The 20066-nt window shown below is 40.7% G+C and overlaps 2 protein-coding genes across 3 annotated transcripts in view; one reads left to right on the forward strand and one right to left on the reverse strand.

The window, feature by feature from the left end:
• Positions 1 to 1158: 1158 nt before the first annotated feature.
• mesd (mesoderm development LRP chaperone) lies at positions 1159 to 7785 on the forward strand. The gene is made up of 3 exons (XM_033050273.1): positions 1159 to 1391; positions 3302 to 3534; positions 6827 to 7785. The coding sequence occupies exons 1-3, from the start codon at positions 1227 to 1229 to the stop codon at positions 7053 to 7055; spliced, it is 627 nt and encodes a 208-aa protein (XP_032906164.1). The 5' UTR covers positions 1159 to 1226; the 3' UTR covers positions 7056 to 7785.
• A 1107-nt stretch (positions 7786 to 8892) lies between these two features.
• Positions 8893 to 20066, reverse strand: part of LOC116991566 (cell migration inducing hyaluronidase 1) — a 122861-nt gene continuing 111687 nt past the window's right edge. For both annotated transcript variants that reach the window (XM_033050270.1, XM_033050271.1), the window contains exons 26-29: positions 19206 to 19292; positions 16589 to 16746; positions 15070 to 15167; positions 8893 to 9621 (exon numbers count right to left, since the gene is read on the reverse strand). In XM_033050270.1, coding sequence (XP_032906161.1) covers positions 9494 to 9621; positions 15070 to 15167; positions 16589 to 16746; positions 19206 to 19292 — 471 coding nt within the window. In that variant the 3' untranslated portion in view covers positions 8893 to 9493. The remainder of the gene's footprint in view (positions 9622 to 15069; positions 15168 to 16588; positions 16747 to 19205; positions 19293 to 20066) is intronic.

Below are 20066 nucleotides of genomic sequence, written 5' to 3' on the forward strand. Positions count from 1 at the left end.
AAACGCGAACTTTCACCCCCGTTAAAAACCGCGAAAACGGCCCGTTTTTGAGCTGTAAATAACTGTGCCAGTCGGGGTGACCGTGAGACACCGTTATCTTACTTTAGAGTCCAGAAGAGAAAGAAAAACGAAGGTAAAGTCAAGAGAGCGCTGAAGGGAAAATAACAGCGGAAGTTGTTGGTTGTGCAGAAATAAAGATCGAAAATATCGGGAATTATCGCGTTTGGTCACTGCATTTCATCAAAACATCAATAATGCCTTAGTTTTGATGAAATGCAGTGAGCAAACATGATAATTCCCGATATTTTCGATCTTTATATCTGCACGGCCAACAACCCGCTGTTATTTTCCCTTCAGCGCTCTCTTGTCTTTACCTTCGTTTTTCTTTATCTTCTGGACTCTAAAGTAAGATAACTGTGTCTCACGGTCACCCCGACTGGCACAGTTATTTACAGCTCAAAAACGGGCCGTTTTCGCGGTTTTTAACGGGTGTGAAAGTTCGCGTTTTCAGCATCAATAACATGTACTGGAAGTGACGTTTGTACCCCAGTTAAATTTTGCGGTCAAGTGGGTGAGGATCTATGATCCAGTGACCTTTCGTGAAATCACCCTATAAGATAATGGCTATCATCTAATGAAGTCCTACAACGGGATAAACCTTTCTGACTACCTTTCCGACATTTCACTGTACATCTTGTATGCGTACACGTGACAGATAAAGTTGACTTGACTGACATTGCACTTCACGTAACATTACACATTTTATATTTGTTATGCGTTAGATTTAATGTTCCATTTTGTGACGGAACAGCCATTTGCGCCCGTTATTCCCATTGAAGATGATAAGCCTTCATTGGTACTTTGATTAGGCCAATGAAGATGATTTGATTTAGGCCAACATCCCCATCTCCAGTTGGAGAAATAAATAACTCAGTGAACTTGCCTGAAGCAGCTCGCGCCGCGCGCTCCCGCCCAAGTCGCCCAGGCAACGCCGCGCGCGCTCCCGCCCAAGTCGCCCAGGCAACGCCGCGCGCGCTCCCGCTCCCGTCGCCCAGGCAACGCCGCGCGCGCTCCTGACGACGTCGCCCAGTGATCGCCGCGCGCGCTCCCGCCCACGTCGTCTCCTAGGCAATGCCGCTCACGTAATGCCGGGCGCGCTCCCGCCGCCGACGCCCAGGCAACGCCGCGCGCGCTCCCGACGACGTCGCCGAGGCTTTGGTTGCAAGATGGCGCCGAGCAGGTTGTGCCCACTGCTGCTGCTGCTGCTGTCGCTGGCCGTGCTGTGTGCCGGCGTGGTCGGTGACGACAATCGGCCGAAAGCCGGCAAGAAGAAAAAGGACATCCGCGACTACAACGATGCCGATATGGCGCGGCTGCTGGAGGAATGGGAGGTAACACTCTCCGTGGGGTGGGTAGGGTGGTGTGGGCCACTACACTACAGGGCGCAGACCCAGGGCGCTACCGAACCCAGACCTTTGTGTATAATAGCGCCAATATCCTTCTGAGTCCACTTCTCTGCTGCGTAGCGATTGCTCCAGAGTTAAAGAAAGACTTTGGAAACACTTTGGCTTTCCGTTTTATATATATGGAACAAAATAAAATTGGGTCCGACCTTGGAAACCGTTAAACCGCAGGCCAGGAAGTCGGTTGACTCTTCGTTTGTACAACTTCTTGAATTTGTGCCTGCTCTTCCTCGAGACCCACTGACCTACTGCTTAAGGTCAGTCGTAGTTAACCTGTTGGTGTGTGTCCTGAAATCACACGTGTTTGTGATAAGTACCAAACCCGAACAATTACATTAGCCCAACGTCAGTTGTAGGGAAACTGTTGGAGTTTGTAATGGAACTCGGTCTGTAGGAGGGTCTCGATCCAAAACGTCACCCATTCCTTCCCTCCAGTGATGCTGCCTGTCCCGCTGAGTTACTCCAACACTTTGTGTCTACGTACCTAAACTGAACAATCACATTCTTTCTCGCAGGTTCATACACGTTTGTAAGCACGATATTCAATAGATAACATAATAAAACAAACAAAAAACGTTCAATAAATAATACAACAACAAAAATATTAGTACAAAACAAAACAAAAAACAAGACCCCAGTGTAAACCGGACAGTTTTTAGTTTGAAGTTTAGTTAATGTTTGTAGGGTTCAGTAGCCCGGTGGATGTTGGGACGAAGCTGTTCCTAAACCTGGAGGTAGACAAAAATGCTGGAGAAACTCAGCGGGTGAGGCAGCATCTATGGAGAGAAGGAAATGGGCAACGTTTCGGGTCAGGTTCAGGAAAACCTTGGAAAGAGCAATAATACTGATCAGAAGTGGCAATGGTTTATGAAAGAAAAAAAATGTTTCCAAGTAATACTATTGAGGATGTGACTATGGGGGTCATTTAAAGTATTTTGGATATTTAGAGAGTTTTTGAAGATCCACAGGAGGTTGGCCATTAAGGTTAGAATGGGGTTAATATACTGACATGGATAGAGAGTTGGATATCTGACAGAAGAAAATGTGAATAAATGGATTATTCTGCTTTTGGCAAGCCCGGATTTCCACAAGTACTTGTCAGTTCCATGCTGACCATTGATCACCCGTTCACACTAGTTTTCGTTTCCTACACACTAGGGGCAATTTACAGAGGCCAATTAACCCATAGACCTGCGCGTCTTTGGGATGTGGGAGGAAACCCGAGAAACCCCACACGGTCATGGGGAGAAAGTGTAAATTCCACGAAGATTGAACACTTTGGCTCCACCAGCTGTGACATTGTGCCACCTTTTATTAAAAACATAAAACTATTAAAAAATCCAAAATCCAAAATCAAAAAAACTACTTTTTATATCTCCTCAAACGAAAAATCCAATGACCTTGTATGAATACTTCTGTCAGTAGTTTTTAATTGAAATGAATAAACCCATTGGATTGTTCAGCCCACAGGTTTCCCAGCCTAAATGCTGTGAAGCAAATGGAACTTTGCATTCCTCATCTGGAGTCCTTCAAGGAATACTGTGATGGAAAGTCATCAGTCTGAAGAAGAGTCTTGACCCGAAACGTCACCCATTCCTTCTCTCCAGAGATGTTGCCTGTCCCGCTGAGTTGCTCCAATATTTTGTGTCTAACTGATGGACAGTATTTGTTGTGCAAGGGTTGATTAGCTGTGTGGAATTGTTTGCAAGAGTCCATGTTCGCCTGCTAGTCCTGAGCTTTCTCCTTGCACACCCACTCTATCACTATGAAAATCTAAAATCACTGACAAAATAATTTCTTCTTAGCCGAAATTCATCGTGTTTTTTGTTTTAATACAGAAAGATGATGATATAGAAGAAGGGGATTTACCAGAACACAAGAGAACTTCACCACCAATAGACTTTTCCAAACTTGATGCCAGTAATCCTGAAGGGCTTCTAAAGTTAACCAAGAAAGGCAAAACATTAATGATATTTGCAACAGTGGGAGGAAATCCCATAGAGAAGGAAACTGAAGAGATAACCAGTCTTTGGCAAGGCAGTCTATATAATGCAAATTATGATGTACAAAGGTAAGTGCCTGAGCATTATGGTTAAAACAATTGTGGATGTGCAAAGCTCATCCTAAAACTTTGTTTTAGAATGTTTTGGCAGTGTGGCAGTTGTGTTGTATAACGTATCCTAATCCAGGGTATTAGAAACATTTCTAGTTTGTTGATATCAGGTTGTACTTGGAAGCCCTTTCAATTATGCAGAATTTGTTCAGTGCAATTGCCGAATTGGTCATTCTAACTTAATATTGCATGTTGACCAGTGATCATTGAAACTTGTGCATGATGCACCTGATTGGATATCCTTCTACTGTTGCACTTGCTGCTGCTTGATAGATACATGTGCAGTTTCTGATAGTTTTTTTAAATCTTATGCCTCATTGCCTGGTTCTAGTTGGATGCAAGATAATTTTATGCAAAAAAATATTGAAATTTCAAGCTTTGTGTTTTTCATATGAATATCAGAGATTATGGATCACTAGCTAAACCATTGAAGGCCTGAGTAACCAAACATTGACCTCCTTTTCTACATCCTAAATTTGCTGCAGTGAGAATTAATGTTGAATCACATTTGTATTTTCTTGTTAAAACTGGTTGTACATCATTTCCAGCCTTGGGCACTTCCTTCTGTTTAATATGTTGCATAAAACTGTTATCTACTCCAATTCTTTTTTTGACACTTTATAAAGTTTAGTTTGGCTGAGCCATGTTTGAAGTTATGATGGGTTCTTCCCAGTGTCTATGCTTTCACCAACTTAACTGAAACAGATCATTTTATTGTTTGTAGAATCTTAGTAGACTGGATTGCCACAGTTCATGCATTACAAGGGTGCTTGTAAATCAAAGGACCTTGGGTTGTAAAATGCCAAGGCTGCTGCAGAAATGACCAAATCTATTGATTTTTGAGGTGATTTGTAAACGTCATTATATTGTATAATGTAAAAATAGAAAACGCTGGCAGTACTCGGCAGGTCAGTCTACATCTATGGAGGGAGAGGCAAAGTTAACAATTCTGGTCAATTGTCCCTCATCAGCTTGTTAACTGTTTGACATTTCAGACACCTGAATTGCAGAGTATTAGTTTGAAATAGATTTATTGTTTTCTAGATTGTAACTGTTGTAAAACTATCTGATAAGCAGAAAGATCAAATTGTTTTAAGAGACTATCAGTTACATTACAATCTTGTGGATAATATTGTTTGGAAAGGGAAGTTTAACCAATCTAGAGTTTAAAACACGTTATGAAAGTGGAAAAAGAAAAACAACTTTTAATGGATCACATGAGCCTCTTTTTTGTTATCAGCCATTGATAGCTGGTGACTTAATTGTTAGCTATTTATGAGATGATTTAATGCAAAGTAAAAACATGCAGAATGAATTGGAACTATCAGATTAGCAATGAATTTGCCAATTGTGGATTTGTGGATTTAGGTTGCTTATTTTACTCAAGCGTTCTCTTTAATTATTTATACTCTGCTAATGTGACTGGTCATAAATGCAGTATAGTACAAAGTGTTTCCTTATGGTTCACTATTCTACACTAGATGGTAATTATATTTTTAATGCAATAGACATTAGGTGCAAGAGTAGGCCATTTGGCTCTTCGAGCCAGCACTGCCATTCAATATGATCATGGCTGATCATCCACAATCAGTATCCCGTTCCTGCCTTCTCCCCATATCCCTTGACTCCGCTATAAGAGCTCTATCTAACTCTCTCTTGAAAGCATTCAGAGAATTGGCCTCTGCTGCCTTTTGAGGCAGAGAATTCCAGATTCACAATTCCCTGGATTAAAAAGTTTTTCCTCATCTCCATTCTAAATGGTCTACGCCTTATTCTTAAACTGTGGCCCCTGGTTCTGGACTCCCCCAACATCGGGAACATGTTTCCTGCCTCTAGCGCGTCCAATCCCTTCATAATCATATATGTTTCAATCTCATCCTTCTAAATTCCAGAGTATATCAGCCTAGCCGCTCCAATCTATCAAAATATGACAGTCCCGCCATCCCAGGAATTAACCTTGTGAACCTACGCTGCACTCCCTCAATAGCAAGAATGTCCTTCCTCCAGGCGTGGTCTCACTAGGGCCCTGTACAACTGTAGAAGGACCTCTTTGCTCCTGTAATCAACTCCTCTTGTTATGAAGACCAACATGCCATTAGCTTTCTTCACTGCCCGCTGTACCTGCATGCTTACTTTCAGTGACTGATAAATAAGGACCCCCAGATCTCGTTGTACTTCCCTTTTTCCCCAACTTGACACCATTGTTTTTTTCCACCAAAGTGGATAACCTCACATTTATTCACATTAAACTGCATCTGCCATGCATCTACCCACTCAGCCAACATGTCCAAGTTACCCTGCATCCTCATAGCATCATCCTCCCAGTTTACACTGCCACCCAGCTTTCATCTGCAAATTTGCTAATGTTACTTTTAATCCCTTCATCTAAATCATTAATGTATATTGTAAATAACTGCGATCCCAGCACTGACCCCACTAGTCACTGCCTGCCATTCTAAAAATACGTGATGTTTTAATTCTATTTGAAATGAAAATGGACTGGATATTGGCATAAGAATTAAATGCAGCAGTAGACCTGATGCCCCTTTGAGTGCTTTGTCATTTATTAAACTAATTGTCCTACACTGTCCACATATTCCTTGACTGGCTTAATATCTGGAAATCTATCCATCTTTGTTTGGAATAAATATGGGACAACAAATCCCCAAAGATGTTAGACTTTTCCTGAAGGCTTCTTGTAGCTCAAGTTTGGTTTGCCTGGACATGCTGGGTCTCCTGGTTGCTAAACATTTTAACTCTCTAAGTGCTGCTGTTAACTCTCTCTACTCGCCCTGTTCTCCAAAAACATTTAAGTTGATTTACTAATTTTATGTTTCTCCTTTTAAAATGTCCTTGTTGGTCATTGTTGCTCAGTGATTTTATCTTTGTAATTATGACATATTTGCAAAGTGTCAAGGCATGTTGTACTGTGTGACACCTAACTTGCAGTCCTTTGTGTTCCATTCTTCTGAAAGTGCCCAGCCCCATTAATATTTTTGATTGCCATTAATGCCCATGCATTCATGAACAAAATCAAATGAACCATGCTAAGAGGAGCACAGGGAATGGACAGAAAAAGCCAGTATCTTGAGCCAGAGAATTAGAAGCTTCTATGCTTCTCCTTTTTTCTCGGCCTTTTCCATTGGCACTTTCTTAATTTTGTTTTCGGTTATCTGCATACCATATTTGTGTTTACTTCAGCACTTATATTCTTAAATTTGAGCATAATTGTTTAATTTTCCTCTTCTAGATTTGTAGTTGGTTCTGATCGGGCCATCTTCATGCTGCGTGATGGAAGCTACGCTTGGGAGATTAAAGACTTTCTGGTAAATCAGGAACGCTGTGCTGAGGTCACGGTTGAAGGGCAGACATATCCTGGAAAAGGAGCAGGGAAAAAGAAGAATGACATCAAGCCAGATAAGAAAAAACCTACAGCAGCTTCACCGAAAGATAATCGGGCCAACAAAAATGAGCTGTGAAGTAACTGAGTTAGATGGAGATCAAAAATTTCTTTTTGCATTACATGTGTTGCCTTTTGATGTTGAGATTCCTTAACATGGAGCTGCAGTTGGATTCATGAATACTGAATTTTGTAGCACACGGTGATAGTTTTTAAAGTTGGAACTGTGGTCGGGTCCCAATGCTCATTGTTAATATATCATTTTCTAATGACTTTCAGACTCGATGAAAAGAGTGCAACTGAAGTACAGTAAAAAAAAGATCACCTTTTTGGCCTGCACTTTGTGCTTTAACACTGAATGGGCTGCCTCTTCATTTAATAATATTTAAATGTAAAATAACACCAAGTACCTTTGTGATTGAAGTACTCTTCACATCCTCGGGTGATTTACTGTTGATGACTTCTATGAATGGTGACCATAACATGAACTCTGTTATTGGAAGAGTTGCTATTTTTCATTCACCTGTGTTGTGTACCAAATTTCTTTTGGACTGTACTTGGGAACAAACGGTACTGTGTCCATTTATGTTATTGTCTTTCTTTTGATTAGCCTTGTATTGAAGAACATTCAATCTGTATCTAATTGTATTACAATGATACAGTAATGTCAAATGTACTTTTCATACAGTAGGAAGAATACAATTGTCAGTAACTTCTGATATTTTTCAAAGAAAATTGTATTCCATTCATCTGAACTGAAACTATGAATCGGTAAACATTTTTTACAGAATAAATCTATACAGTCAGAACAGGATGTCTTGCAATTGCTGTAAAGAGTCACCTATAACTTCATTTCTTTGTTGTTTGCTATGCTAGTAATCTAGCTGCAGCAACTATTGCTTCTTTAAATTGTTGTATCACTACTGACATTTATTGATCAGTTTACTCAGTCCAAACAGCAGCACAGTGGTGCAGTTGCTGCCTTGTACTGTCAGAAATCCGGATTCAATCCTGACAATGGGCGCTGTCTGTAAGGAGTTTATACGTTCTCACAGTTGCCATGTGAGTTTTCTCAAGGTGCTCCAGTTTCCTCCCACACTCCAAAGACATACAGGTTTGTAGGTTAATTGGCTTCTGTAAATTGTCCCTAGTGTGTAGGATGGTGCTAGTGTGCGGGGTGATCGCTGATCGGCTTGGACTCGGGTGCAGAAGGGCCTGGTTCCATGTTGTATCAAATCTAAAGCAGCAGTCGAGCGTTGGCTGATTTATTGATATGTGTTGACATGCTCAACCTTTCTGTTCATTTCAAATTTGTTTCAATTTTTTGTCATTCATAAAGCATAGAAGCAAGCCCCTCAGCCCAACTTGTCCATGCATGTGCTATATTTAAATGGTGTCAATTGTTAATAAACAGTGTGCTCACGATGGGCATCTGGTCTCAGAGGTCCAAAAGATGACCAGCCTAAAGCAAATGTGATCTGGGTCTTGCTATGCTGGAAAAGTTGCTCTCTAGGGAATTGACACTGATGTATTCCAGATGTATAATGTTCTCCTTACAGGCATTCTGAAGAAGGGTCTTGACCTGAAACATCACCCATTACTTTGCTCCAGAGATGGTGCATGTTCCACCAAGTTACTCCAGCATTTTGTGTCTATCTTCGGTTTAAACCAGTATCTGCTGTTCCTTCATATACAAGTTAGAATAGTTGATCTTTTGGCACAAGTCTACACCAAGATTACATATTTTTGAATTGTTTTTTTAGTACAGAGATAATGATCATGTTAATGGCATTTTCTGTCAATGAAAGACTTTGGACTTCAGTGCCAGTATTGCAGAAAATGACTAATATGTACCTTCCAATAGCAATTATTTGGACATGTATGGAAGTGTGTGCCATTCAACAAGTCACTGCAAATCCTTTTCAGCTTTACATTTATTAGGAAACATCACATAGACAATCTGTAATTTATTCAAATGATAGGTTATAAATTACATCCAAAGGTCCCCTTGAAATGCATCTCAACTCTAATAAATTACAATCTCAGCCAACACTTAGAATGCCATTATTTCAGGAGAGCGGTGTTACCAGATAAAGCAACAGCTAAATGGAAAATACATGTAAATTGTACAATACAGTTCCACGAGTGTCTTGGTGTTGTTCTATAGTGACTCAATAAATAAATAGAAATTTACATACAACAGTAAATAAAGTCAGGTTGAAAACACCTCAACATACAGACGTAGGAAGAATAGCATATCCGAAAATGACCAGCTATTTCGGGTGTATGGAAAGATTGGAGTTAAAATGGTTTCTCAAGTACTGTCTACAAATATCAGCTTTTGAAACAAGCCTTGTTCACAGACAAATAAACACAATGTTAAATATATTGTACTACCGCAACATCTTGGGAACTTTGACTATGTTGCAACAATCTGCATTTAAAACTCAGTAGTATTCCAAGATTGATCCTGTATACCCAGACTTGCATTCAGCCTCTGCAGTGAAGTGCGGCCGCTCATAGTTTCAACTTCTTTGTGATGGGGATTGGGAGGACCTCATGAAGTAGGGCTGTATCTTCCCCAACAGCGAGCTTGACCCACTCAGGTTTGAAACTTCCTTTATATCCGACAAATACCAATTTATCTGAAATAAAATAATAAGCAGAGAAACAGCTGTAAAAGTGCAAGTTGCAATGATTGTATATAAACCAAAGCATATCTATGTAAACAGATCCAGAAAACCTGCAATAACCTAACATAAGTATTTCTCAGTAGTGTAAATAGTGATTTTTTTTTTGCATTGGCAAGCAAAGGGTGGAATCAGGAACAAAAACCCAAATGCTGGCAGAACTGAGCCAGTCAGGTAGCATTTGTGGAAAAAGAAACTGGTCAATGTTTCAGATAAGTAATTATTCATCAGACTGGGGTGGGGTAGAGATTGGATGGTTTACAGACACAAATTAACAATAACAGATATGTGAGAAGTAGTAAAATCAGGACAGGTAATAAGCCAAGCTCTTGGCTCTGTGCGTATCACCCTGTTGGCGACAGTGTGAACCAATCTTACAAGTGTGTACCATGCAAAGATATGGCAACAGTGATAATTCCTCAAGCTCTTATTTTGCACACATGGGCACTACTTTAGCACATCCTTCAGTGTAAACAACAATAATGCTGTTTCAAACTACTTTTTGGTCACTTTCACCATTTTTTAAATTAAGGGATTATCACACCAAGAACAGTGTGGTTTTAATGGTGAATATAAAGCAAATTCAACAGGACATGCAGTTATAACCAAGATTGGATAGGCTGGGGTTATTCTCAGTGGAAAGTAGAAGGCTGAGGGGTATCCTTACAGAGATTCATAAAATTATAAGGGGCACGAATAGGATAGTCCAAATCTTTTCCCCAGATCAGGGGAGTCTACAACTGTAGTGCACAGGTTTATGAAAGGGTAGATATTTGAATGTGATCCGAGGGGTAACTTTTTCACACCCATTAAGAATATCTGGCTGACAGTGGTGGTGGCGGTGGAGGCAGATACATTCACAATGTTTAAAAGTTTCTTGGATAGGGAAGACATAGATGGTCAGCATGATGAAGTGGGTTGTACATTTAGAATTATACAGCATGGAAACAGCCCCATCAGCACAACTCGTCCCTGCTAACCAAGATGTGATGTCATGGCTGATGGAGGATACAAGATAGATACAGGATACATTTATTTGTCACATGTACCAATTGGTACAATGAAAAGTGTTGTCACCTTATAGTGAAGAGGGTTGGGGGCAGTATTAGCTTAGTTCATCACAATAGGTGAAAGCTAACTTTCTGCAGTACGGTGTGTGCTTGAATAAAGGAGATGCATTGCAATAATCACTGCAATGTTAACAGAAACTCAGGCAGAAGAAAAGGGTGTGCAACTGGGAGCAGGGGCTTTGAGAGGGATGGAGGTCAGTTTTGACGGTTGCTAAGGCTTTGTGGAACCATGGGGGAGACAACCCTGCTAAAAGCATGGAGTAAATAGATGAAATGCATATGAACAACCTCCAATTGCCCCTCTCAGCACTCTGCTGAAACAGTGCCTTCAAGTAGCAATTGGAGTTTGGACTCTGCTGGGTGGGTTGTGCATGCTGATTTGATTTCCTTTTGTTTCACAAGTTGAGCTTCGACTTTAACTTGTGAAATCAGGAGTGATTTTTCGACAAGAAATGAAAGCTCTGCAGCTGATAAAGGCTGTGTATGCTGGAGATCAATTATAATTTTCAAGGTTGAGATTGATATAATCCAGCTGCCAATCCCAGAATTACAAACAAGACAACTACATAGGACCAGAATGATCACATTGACTGGAGCTGTGATACCCAAACCCAGCATGACTTGGAAGCTTCCAAGGATTGAGACAACAAGGCTGATTATCTTAGGTACACAAAATTGCTGGGGAAACTCAGCGGGTGCAGCAGCATCTATGGAGCGAATGAAATAGGCGACGTTTCGGCCCGAAACGTCGCCTATTTCCTTCGCTCCATAGATGCTGCTGCACCCGCTGAGTTTCCCCAGCAATTTTGTGTACCTTCGATATTCCAGCATCTGCAGTTCCCTTTTGAACACAAGGCTGATTATCTTCCCCAGTTCTTAGAATAGGGAAAGACGGAATGTTAAATCCATTGTCTACCACATGGTGTCACTCAGTGCACATGAAACAACCCAAAATATTTTCAAAACCTAGACATGTCTGGGGTTATATTACACAAATACAGTAAAAGTTATTACTATGAAGCAAAACATGCTATATCAGAGGATTTATCCACAAGATAAAGTCTTCATATCACATAAAATGTACGGCATCAGATCAAATATCTTAACCCACTGAGGACTATGGTTATTTAATATCCCCATCGGGGCAATGACAGACAGTATTTAATCCTGATAAATGTGAGATGATGCACTATAGAAGAGCTAATAACGACAGGGTCCTAGGGAGGATTGAGGGATGGTGGGACATTGGGGTACAAGTCCACAAATTCGTGAAGGTGGCAGGTAAAAAGATACACAAAAGGCTGGAATAACTCAGTGGGGCAGGCAGGTAAAAAAACAAGTAAAAAGATAAGATGACGAAGAATGCATACAGGACACTTATATTTTATGCCCCTGCTAACGAATACAAGAACATGGAGCCTATGGAAGAAATTTATGAAACATTGGTTAGGCCACTGCTGGAGTATTGGGGACAGTTCTCACTGAAGGCCCCTTATTACCAAAGTGCACACTCTAAGGACTAGTGTGGGCAAACCATGTTCTTGCAACACTAGCTGAATCAACTGCCTCAATTTCATCTTGTCGTTTTTAAATGATTCCCTCAGTAACAGGCTCCCCAATTAAAAATACAATCGGCCCCATAATGGGCAGTTTGTTTACCTCCTTAACTGAAACTGTGTTCCAGCTAATAGCTTCAAAACTACAAGGCTAACACCCTAGTAGTCACTAGATGTGACTATTACACTTATAATGAACATAACAATAAAAATATGTACTTTTACCCCTATTTATTAAAACCTACACTCTAAAGACCAATTGTAAACAAACTAACCCTGAATATATCCACACTGAGCACACATTTTCTGTGCCAGAGTTCCAAGAATTTACATCAGTCATGTGTAATGAAATGGCTGACCTCTTATTCAGAGACTGCTTTCAAGTTCTAAACTCTTCAGCCAGGGGAAACAGCCTTTGATATTTATCCTGCTAACCTCCCCTCTCAGAATCTTGGAACATGGTGGAGAAAAGTTCTAATTTTTCTAAAGTCCTGTCAATTTTGGCCAGCTCTCCTAAATCTCTGCTCATTGTACAAGCCCCATCCAGATGATCAACCTGGTGACACTGTGCTCTCTCCAAGACTTGCATATCGTTGTCCAGGTAAGGTCACCAAAATCTGCACACATTACACCACATCAACTCCCACCAAAACTCTCTGTATTCTTAGCAAGACGTCCTTATCTTTGTATTGCAGCCTTCTTGCAAGAAAGGCCAATAAAATACTTGCCTTTCCAACAGCTTTCTCTACCAGCATATATACGTTAAACCTCTTATGAGCCAGTGAACCATACAATGTCTTGCTTCTCACTGTTTACAAATACTCATGTTTTTCCTTCTTCCTTTGAGCAAAAGCTTTCATTTTCCTACATTATGTATGATTCCCTATCTCATTTGCCCAGGAGCTTAACCTGTCCATAACCCTTTGAGTCCTCTTTCAAACCCAGTCCCCCATGTTCTCTATCATCAATGAATTTTTCAACAAAGCAATTGGCCTGAAATGTTCCACGTTTAGCAGTAGTTCTGTAGAGAACCCGCCACAATGTCCCCTTCCTGGGTCAGCTTGTGTCAGACTTCCACAACTGTGTAATGCAGAGCACAATGCAGGAGTGGCTGGAGCTTGAGGATGGCTTATCCAACCTTCCACTGTGCCTCTGGACTTAACACTGAGCCCAGTGGCAGAGCCCCAGCAAGCTGAGGGCTTGGATATCACCCTATGTGCAGCCCCTCAGGGATAGCTGGAACATATAACATAAGCCCATGGATTGGGTTGTTGACCTTGTGTAAAAGTTCATTATGGTATAAGTGTTTGTGTTTTTTTTATACTTAATGTTTACTCGTAACTTTTAATTTGTACATTTTTTTGAAATGATTTGAATTGCTGTTAAAACATTTCTGAGCATCTCTTAAAGGTTTAAAGGGCAGCACTAAAGTGCAGTTTGTGGAGACATTGTCTCATCACTCCACCATATCTGCAGCCAGTGCATTCCACATCCAACCACATAGTTTCCCCTCATGTCACCCTTGTCTTCCCCTTTATATTACACTTTGTCCTTAATCCCTCCACAAAACGGAGCAGCCTCTCACGGTTTACTCTGCCCAGACCCTAATCATTTCATGCACTTCTATCACATTTTCTCTCAGCTTTCTCTTCTTAAAAGAAAGCATTTCCCACCTCCCTAATCTATCTTTATAATCTGATTTGTATTACCAGGAAATGTAATAAATCTTTTCCACACCTTCTATAGTGTCCTCACACCTTTCCTACAACCCGGGGACCAGAACAGAACAGAACAGAACAGAACAGAACAGAACAGAACACTACCCCAGTTGAAGCAGGACCAATATTTATTATTTTTTCGTTTTTAAGAAGGAACTGCAGATGCTGGAAAATCAAAGGTACACAAAAATGCTGGAGAAACTCAGCGGGTGCAGCAGCATCTATGGAGTGAAGGAAATAGGCAATGTTTTGGGCCGAAACCCTTGGGTTTCGGCCCAAAACATTGCCTATTTCCTTCGCTCCATAGATGCTGCTGCACCCGCTGAGTTTCTCCAGCATTTTTGTGTACCTTTTATTATTTTTTCTGCATTTATTAAATTGCTTTGCTCATATTACCATTGGTTAAAGGACAGAAGCCCATGAATTTATACTCTCTGTATTAAACTTTCTGTGTTGGACCCATAAATTTATATTCAATGTATTAACCTTCTACGTGGAACCTTTTCAAATGCTCTGATAAACGACATCTTCTGATTTTGCCTTGTTATACCCTGAAATAAAAGCTATCAAACACAACGTTTACGGCCTCCTTGCTCCTTTGCTCATATCCATTTCTACCAGAGGAAACCATTTTTACTACTCATCAAATAAATGAATCATGTTAATCACCTCAATATTAACGCTTAATATTCTATAGTCAATGGAAGAACATCCTCATCTCCGCAGCATGTACTATAAATTAACTGTTTTAGCTCTGATGAGTGTCTGGAGGGAAAAGAGCTTGAGGTTCGAGGTCACGAGTGGGATACTTGGGACACCAGTGCTTGCAGGGAAGGCTGTGTGGGTAACGTTCAGATGCTGCACAGATCTGGTGGAATAAATTGTGCACCGCTGTCTCCCAGTATGTTACAGCTGCTCTATGCTCACTCACTTGGCAGCACAGCTGGCAATAAATTAGGAATACGTGGAACTAAAAAAAAACTAAAAGTAAAGTCATTCAGATACGAATAATGTTGAACAAATACAGAGTGACATCAGGAAAGTGCCTCCAGGCATTACCCTTCAGCTTTATGTCAGTGGCTCCAAGTTCTGCCAGAACTTTCATCCAAGGTCTTCCTGAAATTAGTCTTCCTTTGGATGTTACCAGTGCAATGGAGCTGGAAATGGAAATACCTCATTAAGGATCTTTAAAGTAACAGAACTCAAACCACTTTTAATAAAAATATATTGTGTGCGACATATGAATTGTGAGAACAGTTCTTACACAGAATGGTATCGCTCTAAAACAACCCACAAAACTTTGTTCAACATTGAATTTATTTTCAGTTCGCAGTATAGAATTAATTGGTTTGAATGTAAAACATCTATTTGGAATCTGTGGTCGGGATTGATGGAGTTTCGCACTTGTCAGCAATCAATGGATATTATGATCAAGAAGAATCTAAGATTGGCCATTATCTCACTGGATGGTGGAGCGGGCTCGAGAGACCATGTGGTCTGTTCCTGCTTCTAAGGTTTTTAGCATTTTGGAATTTGCAAGATGTTCAATAGACATAAAGTAGGGGTTTGATAATCCTGCAGCAGGATAAATATTTTAACAAATTGTCAGGAAATGCTAAAAACCGCACATAACCTGTCCTCATGCTTTTCCTACCAGGAATTAGATGAAGGAAAGACTTATTTTTTCAGGTTGATTAGTGTCCTCGAAGTTATGGCACAAACTAGCTTTCTCCCACACGATTCCTGTACCTGCACTTAATCTTTGCAACTCTGGCTGCCAAAGCAAGGCAGAGCGTGCTGCAAGTTGCAACAAGACCTCAGGCGCCTGTTCTTGAGGCACTGGCCCAGAACACATAAAAGTTTTGAACTGTGTTTAAAGGTTTTTCCAAGAGATCAAGTATTTACTGTCTTTTGCTTTTATAAGTGAATGAAGAGCAGCTCAGATTATCATCAGAGGCAGGGAATCATCATTGACATGGGGTGGAAGATTGCAAACTTCACGTGGTCCGCCCTGTTTCGATGAATGCAATCAACCTGGCGTGCACAATCAAATTAGTTCAAATAGAACAAGCTGTCCTATAACTTTAGACTGTGCACACCATACGCAAGAAGAAGAAGTTCATTGACTTAAAATCTGATGGCTATTGATGATCAATATTCTATTTGAATTATTAATGACTGAAGTCCTCAGGAATCAGCAGGATGGCTTGTGGTTAAAGACAAATTGCCCCAATTTTTTAAAATTCTAAATAGGTCTAAAATTCTTCCTCTATTTTTCCGTCTCTGCAGCAGTTTTCAGAGATGGTAATGGCTGCCTCTTGAAAGATTGTATAGTCGTATAGCAACAAAAACAAGCCTTAAATCGTTTGCTCTCTAGTTGCAGACTCCCCTACCATACAGGGTTCTTGCACACACTGGGACCCAGTTCACATGGGCATTAAGTATAGAATGCCACTGTACTCTCTTCACATCAAGAGTTCCTCACCAGAACTGGGGCTAGACAATCTAATGCTTCAGAACTGGTCATCAACTCTTTCGGGTTTGCAAAGGTGAAACGGCAATTAGTCCAGTGACTCACTTGTTCTTCATGTTTGCCACATAATTCTCCACATGCATTGGGATTCCTCGCAGGATTGCACGCCTGAAACTTCTATTATCCACCACTTTTCCGGTCTTTCCATCTATCACAACAATCTGCATTCCTTCATCGTCGTGGTGATACTTCTTCCCATTCACCTGCCGAGAGAAAGTACAAGAAACTGCTGAACTGATGGATTCGATAGGTTCTATTACACAGAGACGATCCTGGTCGAGTGACGGAAGTATTGGAAAATATAAAGTTGTGCAAAGATACAAAGGAAGCTGGGGACACTTGTACATGGGCCACAAAAAGAGCTGTTCACTTCAAGCCTCCATGTTCCATTCGCACCAACCACTCCCCTTCTCACAGTACTTTGCCCACACAATGAATGTGTGGTGGAGTGGCACAGTAGGTAGAGCTGCAGCCTCGCGGCTTGATCCTGATCTTTGATGCTGTTTATGTGGAGTTTGTAAGGTCTCTCTGTGACTTTCCCCGACTGCCCCAGTTTTCTCCCACGTTCCAAAGACATGTTGGCCAGAAGGTCAATGGGCCATTGTAAATCACCTCTAATGTAAATGGGTAGTAAGGAAATTGGGGGTAGGGCTAAATTGATGAGCGCGTGAGAGGGAATAGATTACAGGGAAACAAGTAGGGGAATGGAACTGAACAGATCACTTTGAGAGGCAGCATAAATTTGATCAGCAAAATGACCTCCTCTATTGCAAGATAATTTGACCGAGTCATTAATTTATTATGCTCTCAAAGACCTCGAGCAAATGCATTACCCTGGCCTTGCCCTATCAGAGATATTTCCCTGCTATATCCCATTAATCACAAAATAATGATAGGGAGGAATTAAATCACCATCATTAGAAATGTGATATTAAGCAAATTAATTAGGCCAAAAGCGGAAAGTGCCCCTGGAACAGATGACTTGCATATCAGGGTACATAAAGAAATGGCTACTGAGTTAGTGGATACAAAAGGATTTGAAAATTGCCAATATGAGATCAATATCCAAAAAGAGAGGCAGAATGTGGGGAACTGTCAATTAGCCAAATATCTATTGTTGGAAAAATTCTGAAATCAATGCCCATGGAAGCAGCACATTTGGGAAATTGTAATCTAATCGAACAGTCAGCATGGCTTCATGAAGGACAAATCGTGCATGGCAAATTTATTGGTAAATGTTTGAAGTTTAAAACAGAATGAAAAGGGGAACTGTAGCAATATTGTATTTGGACTTCCAGAAGACGTTCAACAAGGTGCCTCAGAAAATAAGAGCCCATGGTGTTGGAGGGAAGAAACTAGCACTTCAGAATGATACTGGGGCTTAGAGCAGCAAATTGCAGTAAAAGGGCACAGTGATTCGAAGAATTCGTTTTTCCTGACTGTCAGAAAATCTGGAATTCCTTCTTAAAAAAGGCTGCCGATGCTCTAAATTGACACGTTTTGGTATGTGATTAAGTTTTATAGGATAAAGAAACGAGGAATATGAAACAAAGGTGAGAAAATAAAGTCAAACTACTGATTGGACATGATTGCATTTACCAATAAAGCACCACAAGTTAAATTGTCTAGTCATGTTGATAGGTTTATCAAAACTAGGTGCCTGAAAGGCAAGGAGTGTCTGTGCACACAATATTTGTCGAGCATAAATAATAGGGAATATGGTGTACTCCATAATTCAGATTGGATTATTGATGTCTGTCCTATCTCTTGGTGGTAGAACTATTGAAGAGGGTGGCGAAGGGGCAGGACCCCAGTATAACCAGACACCATCCCTAATTCTGCCCCATCCACCCAAGAAAGCATTTTATGACCTCCAGCCTGCCCAAAAGATCTTAAAATCAAAAATATGTAAGAAGGAACTGCAGATGCTGGTTTAAACCGAAGATAGACACAAAGTGTTGGAGTAACTCAGGGGGACAGGCAGCATCTCTGGAGAGAAGGAATGGGTGAAGTTTCAGGTCGAGACCCTTCTTCAAACCCAGATTTTAAATCAAAAATTATTGAAAGGAAGCAGGCAGTGGTATAGCTGAAAAATGCAGGTATAAATCAGGGTTCATACAATAAGCACTGTGTCTTGCAAAGCCCTGATGTGTACAAGGGCATTTTATTGAGACACAAGAAACTGCAGATGCTACAATCTGGCATAAAACACAAAGTGCTGGCATAACTCAGCGGGTCAGACGGAATCTCTGGAGGACAAGGATAGGCAACATTTTGGGTTGGGACTCTTCTTCAGACTCATTGTAGTTGGGGTGAAGAAATTGGAAAATCAGTGGGGATGGGACAAAGGCTGGCGAGTGATAGGTGGATAGCAGGGCAGCAAGAATTAGAGAAGGGAATCAGTGAGAGAGGGTCTTACAGAACTCTCATTGGAGAGAGAACTTCTTCAAAGTAGTCATACTTTAAGGAGACTCTGCACTGGAGCTGTCAAATGGAGACACAAGGAACTGAAGTTTTATTTGCAAAGATCACTGCCACTGAACAGTACGGACCAAGACTTACCTTTGCGAGATGCATAAATCCCTCCATTTAAGAATCTCAAGGCAACAAGAACAGAGCAAATCAAGACATTAACTAGGAGGGTTAATCTGATGATACTCACTTCAGAATAGGCCATGTCTTCTCTTATATGAAAGAACCTCATTTTATAGGATTCAAGTTTGACCTCAACGAAGTGATCACTGTTGCTCTGTGTAAAGAGAAATTGAAGAGGCGAAAATGTTTTTCAATTTATTTCACTTGATGGAGTACACAAAAGCTTGTAACCCGTCACCAGATCATGCTAAACCATAGATGACCTTGTGTTAGTGTGGGTAATAAGAATTCAGGAGTTGGCCACATTATGACTGTTACGTCATTCTGGTTAATTCTCTTCAACCTCAGACCAACGCTCCTCTTCCAAAGAACGTGCCACTTCACCACAGTCCCTGTCCACAACATACACTCAAGGTCCTTTAATTTTATGGTCTCTCATTGTCTGTAAACCCCAAAAGAGAAATGAAAGTGTTGTGTGACCCATGAGGACAGAGGTCCATTCTTGAATGAGGAACAACAATTGGACACCATAGGAGTTAGTGAAGGAAGCTGCAACCATTGGTTCCCAGATGCTTTGAGCAAAAGGTTGCATTTCTTGAAAGTTGTGACAGTTAAGGATGCATTGATTTATTCCCTGACCTTCATGCAGATGAACACGTTGGCACCAGTGAAGGTGCAGAAGGAAATTGACCCACTGAATACAAGCCAAACCTGACCAACCATTATTTTATTTCACTTGATCTTTTTGAAACTTTTCTTTGCATAAATAAACATTGTATCTGCCCAATTAATAATGGTACATTAAGATTAATTCATGACATGCCAAGCACTTTCAGATGCTCAGATGTATTTTACATTGTTTTACTGGTGCATAATAAAGCATGTCACATGTGATGGGTAAAAAGCAATGCAGGGAAAAGGACAGACG

This window comes from Amblyraja radiata, chromosome 34, assembly GCF_010909765.2.
Source record: "Amblyraja radiata isolate CabotCenter1 chromosome 34, sAmbRad1.1.pri, whole genome shotgun sequence".
Lineage (NCBI taxonomy): Eukaryota > Metazoa > Chordata > Chondrichthyes > Rajiformes > Rajidae > Amblyraja > Amblyraja radiata.

Excerpts from the sequence above, each read along its gene's own strand:
- mesd (XM_033050273.1), top strand. The coding sequence starts at position 1,227 with ATGGCGCCGAGCAGGTTGTGCCCACTGCTGCTGCTGCTGCTGTCGCTG. Across the intron at positions 1,392-3,301 it reads GGCTGCTGGAGGAATGGGAG|AAAGATGATGATATAGAAGA; the intron begins GTAACACTCTCC and ends GTTTTAATACAG. Across the intron at positions 3,535-6,826 it reads GCAAATTATGATGTACAAAG|ATTTGTAGTTGGTTCTGATC; the intron begins GTAAGTGCCTGA and ends TTCCTCTTCTAG.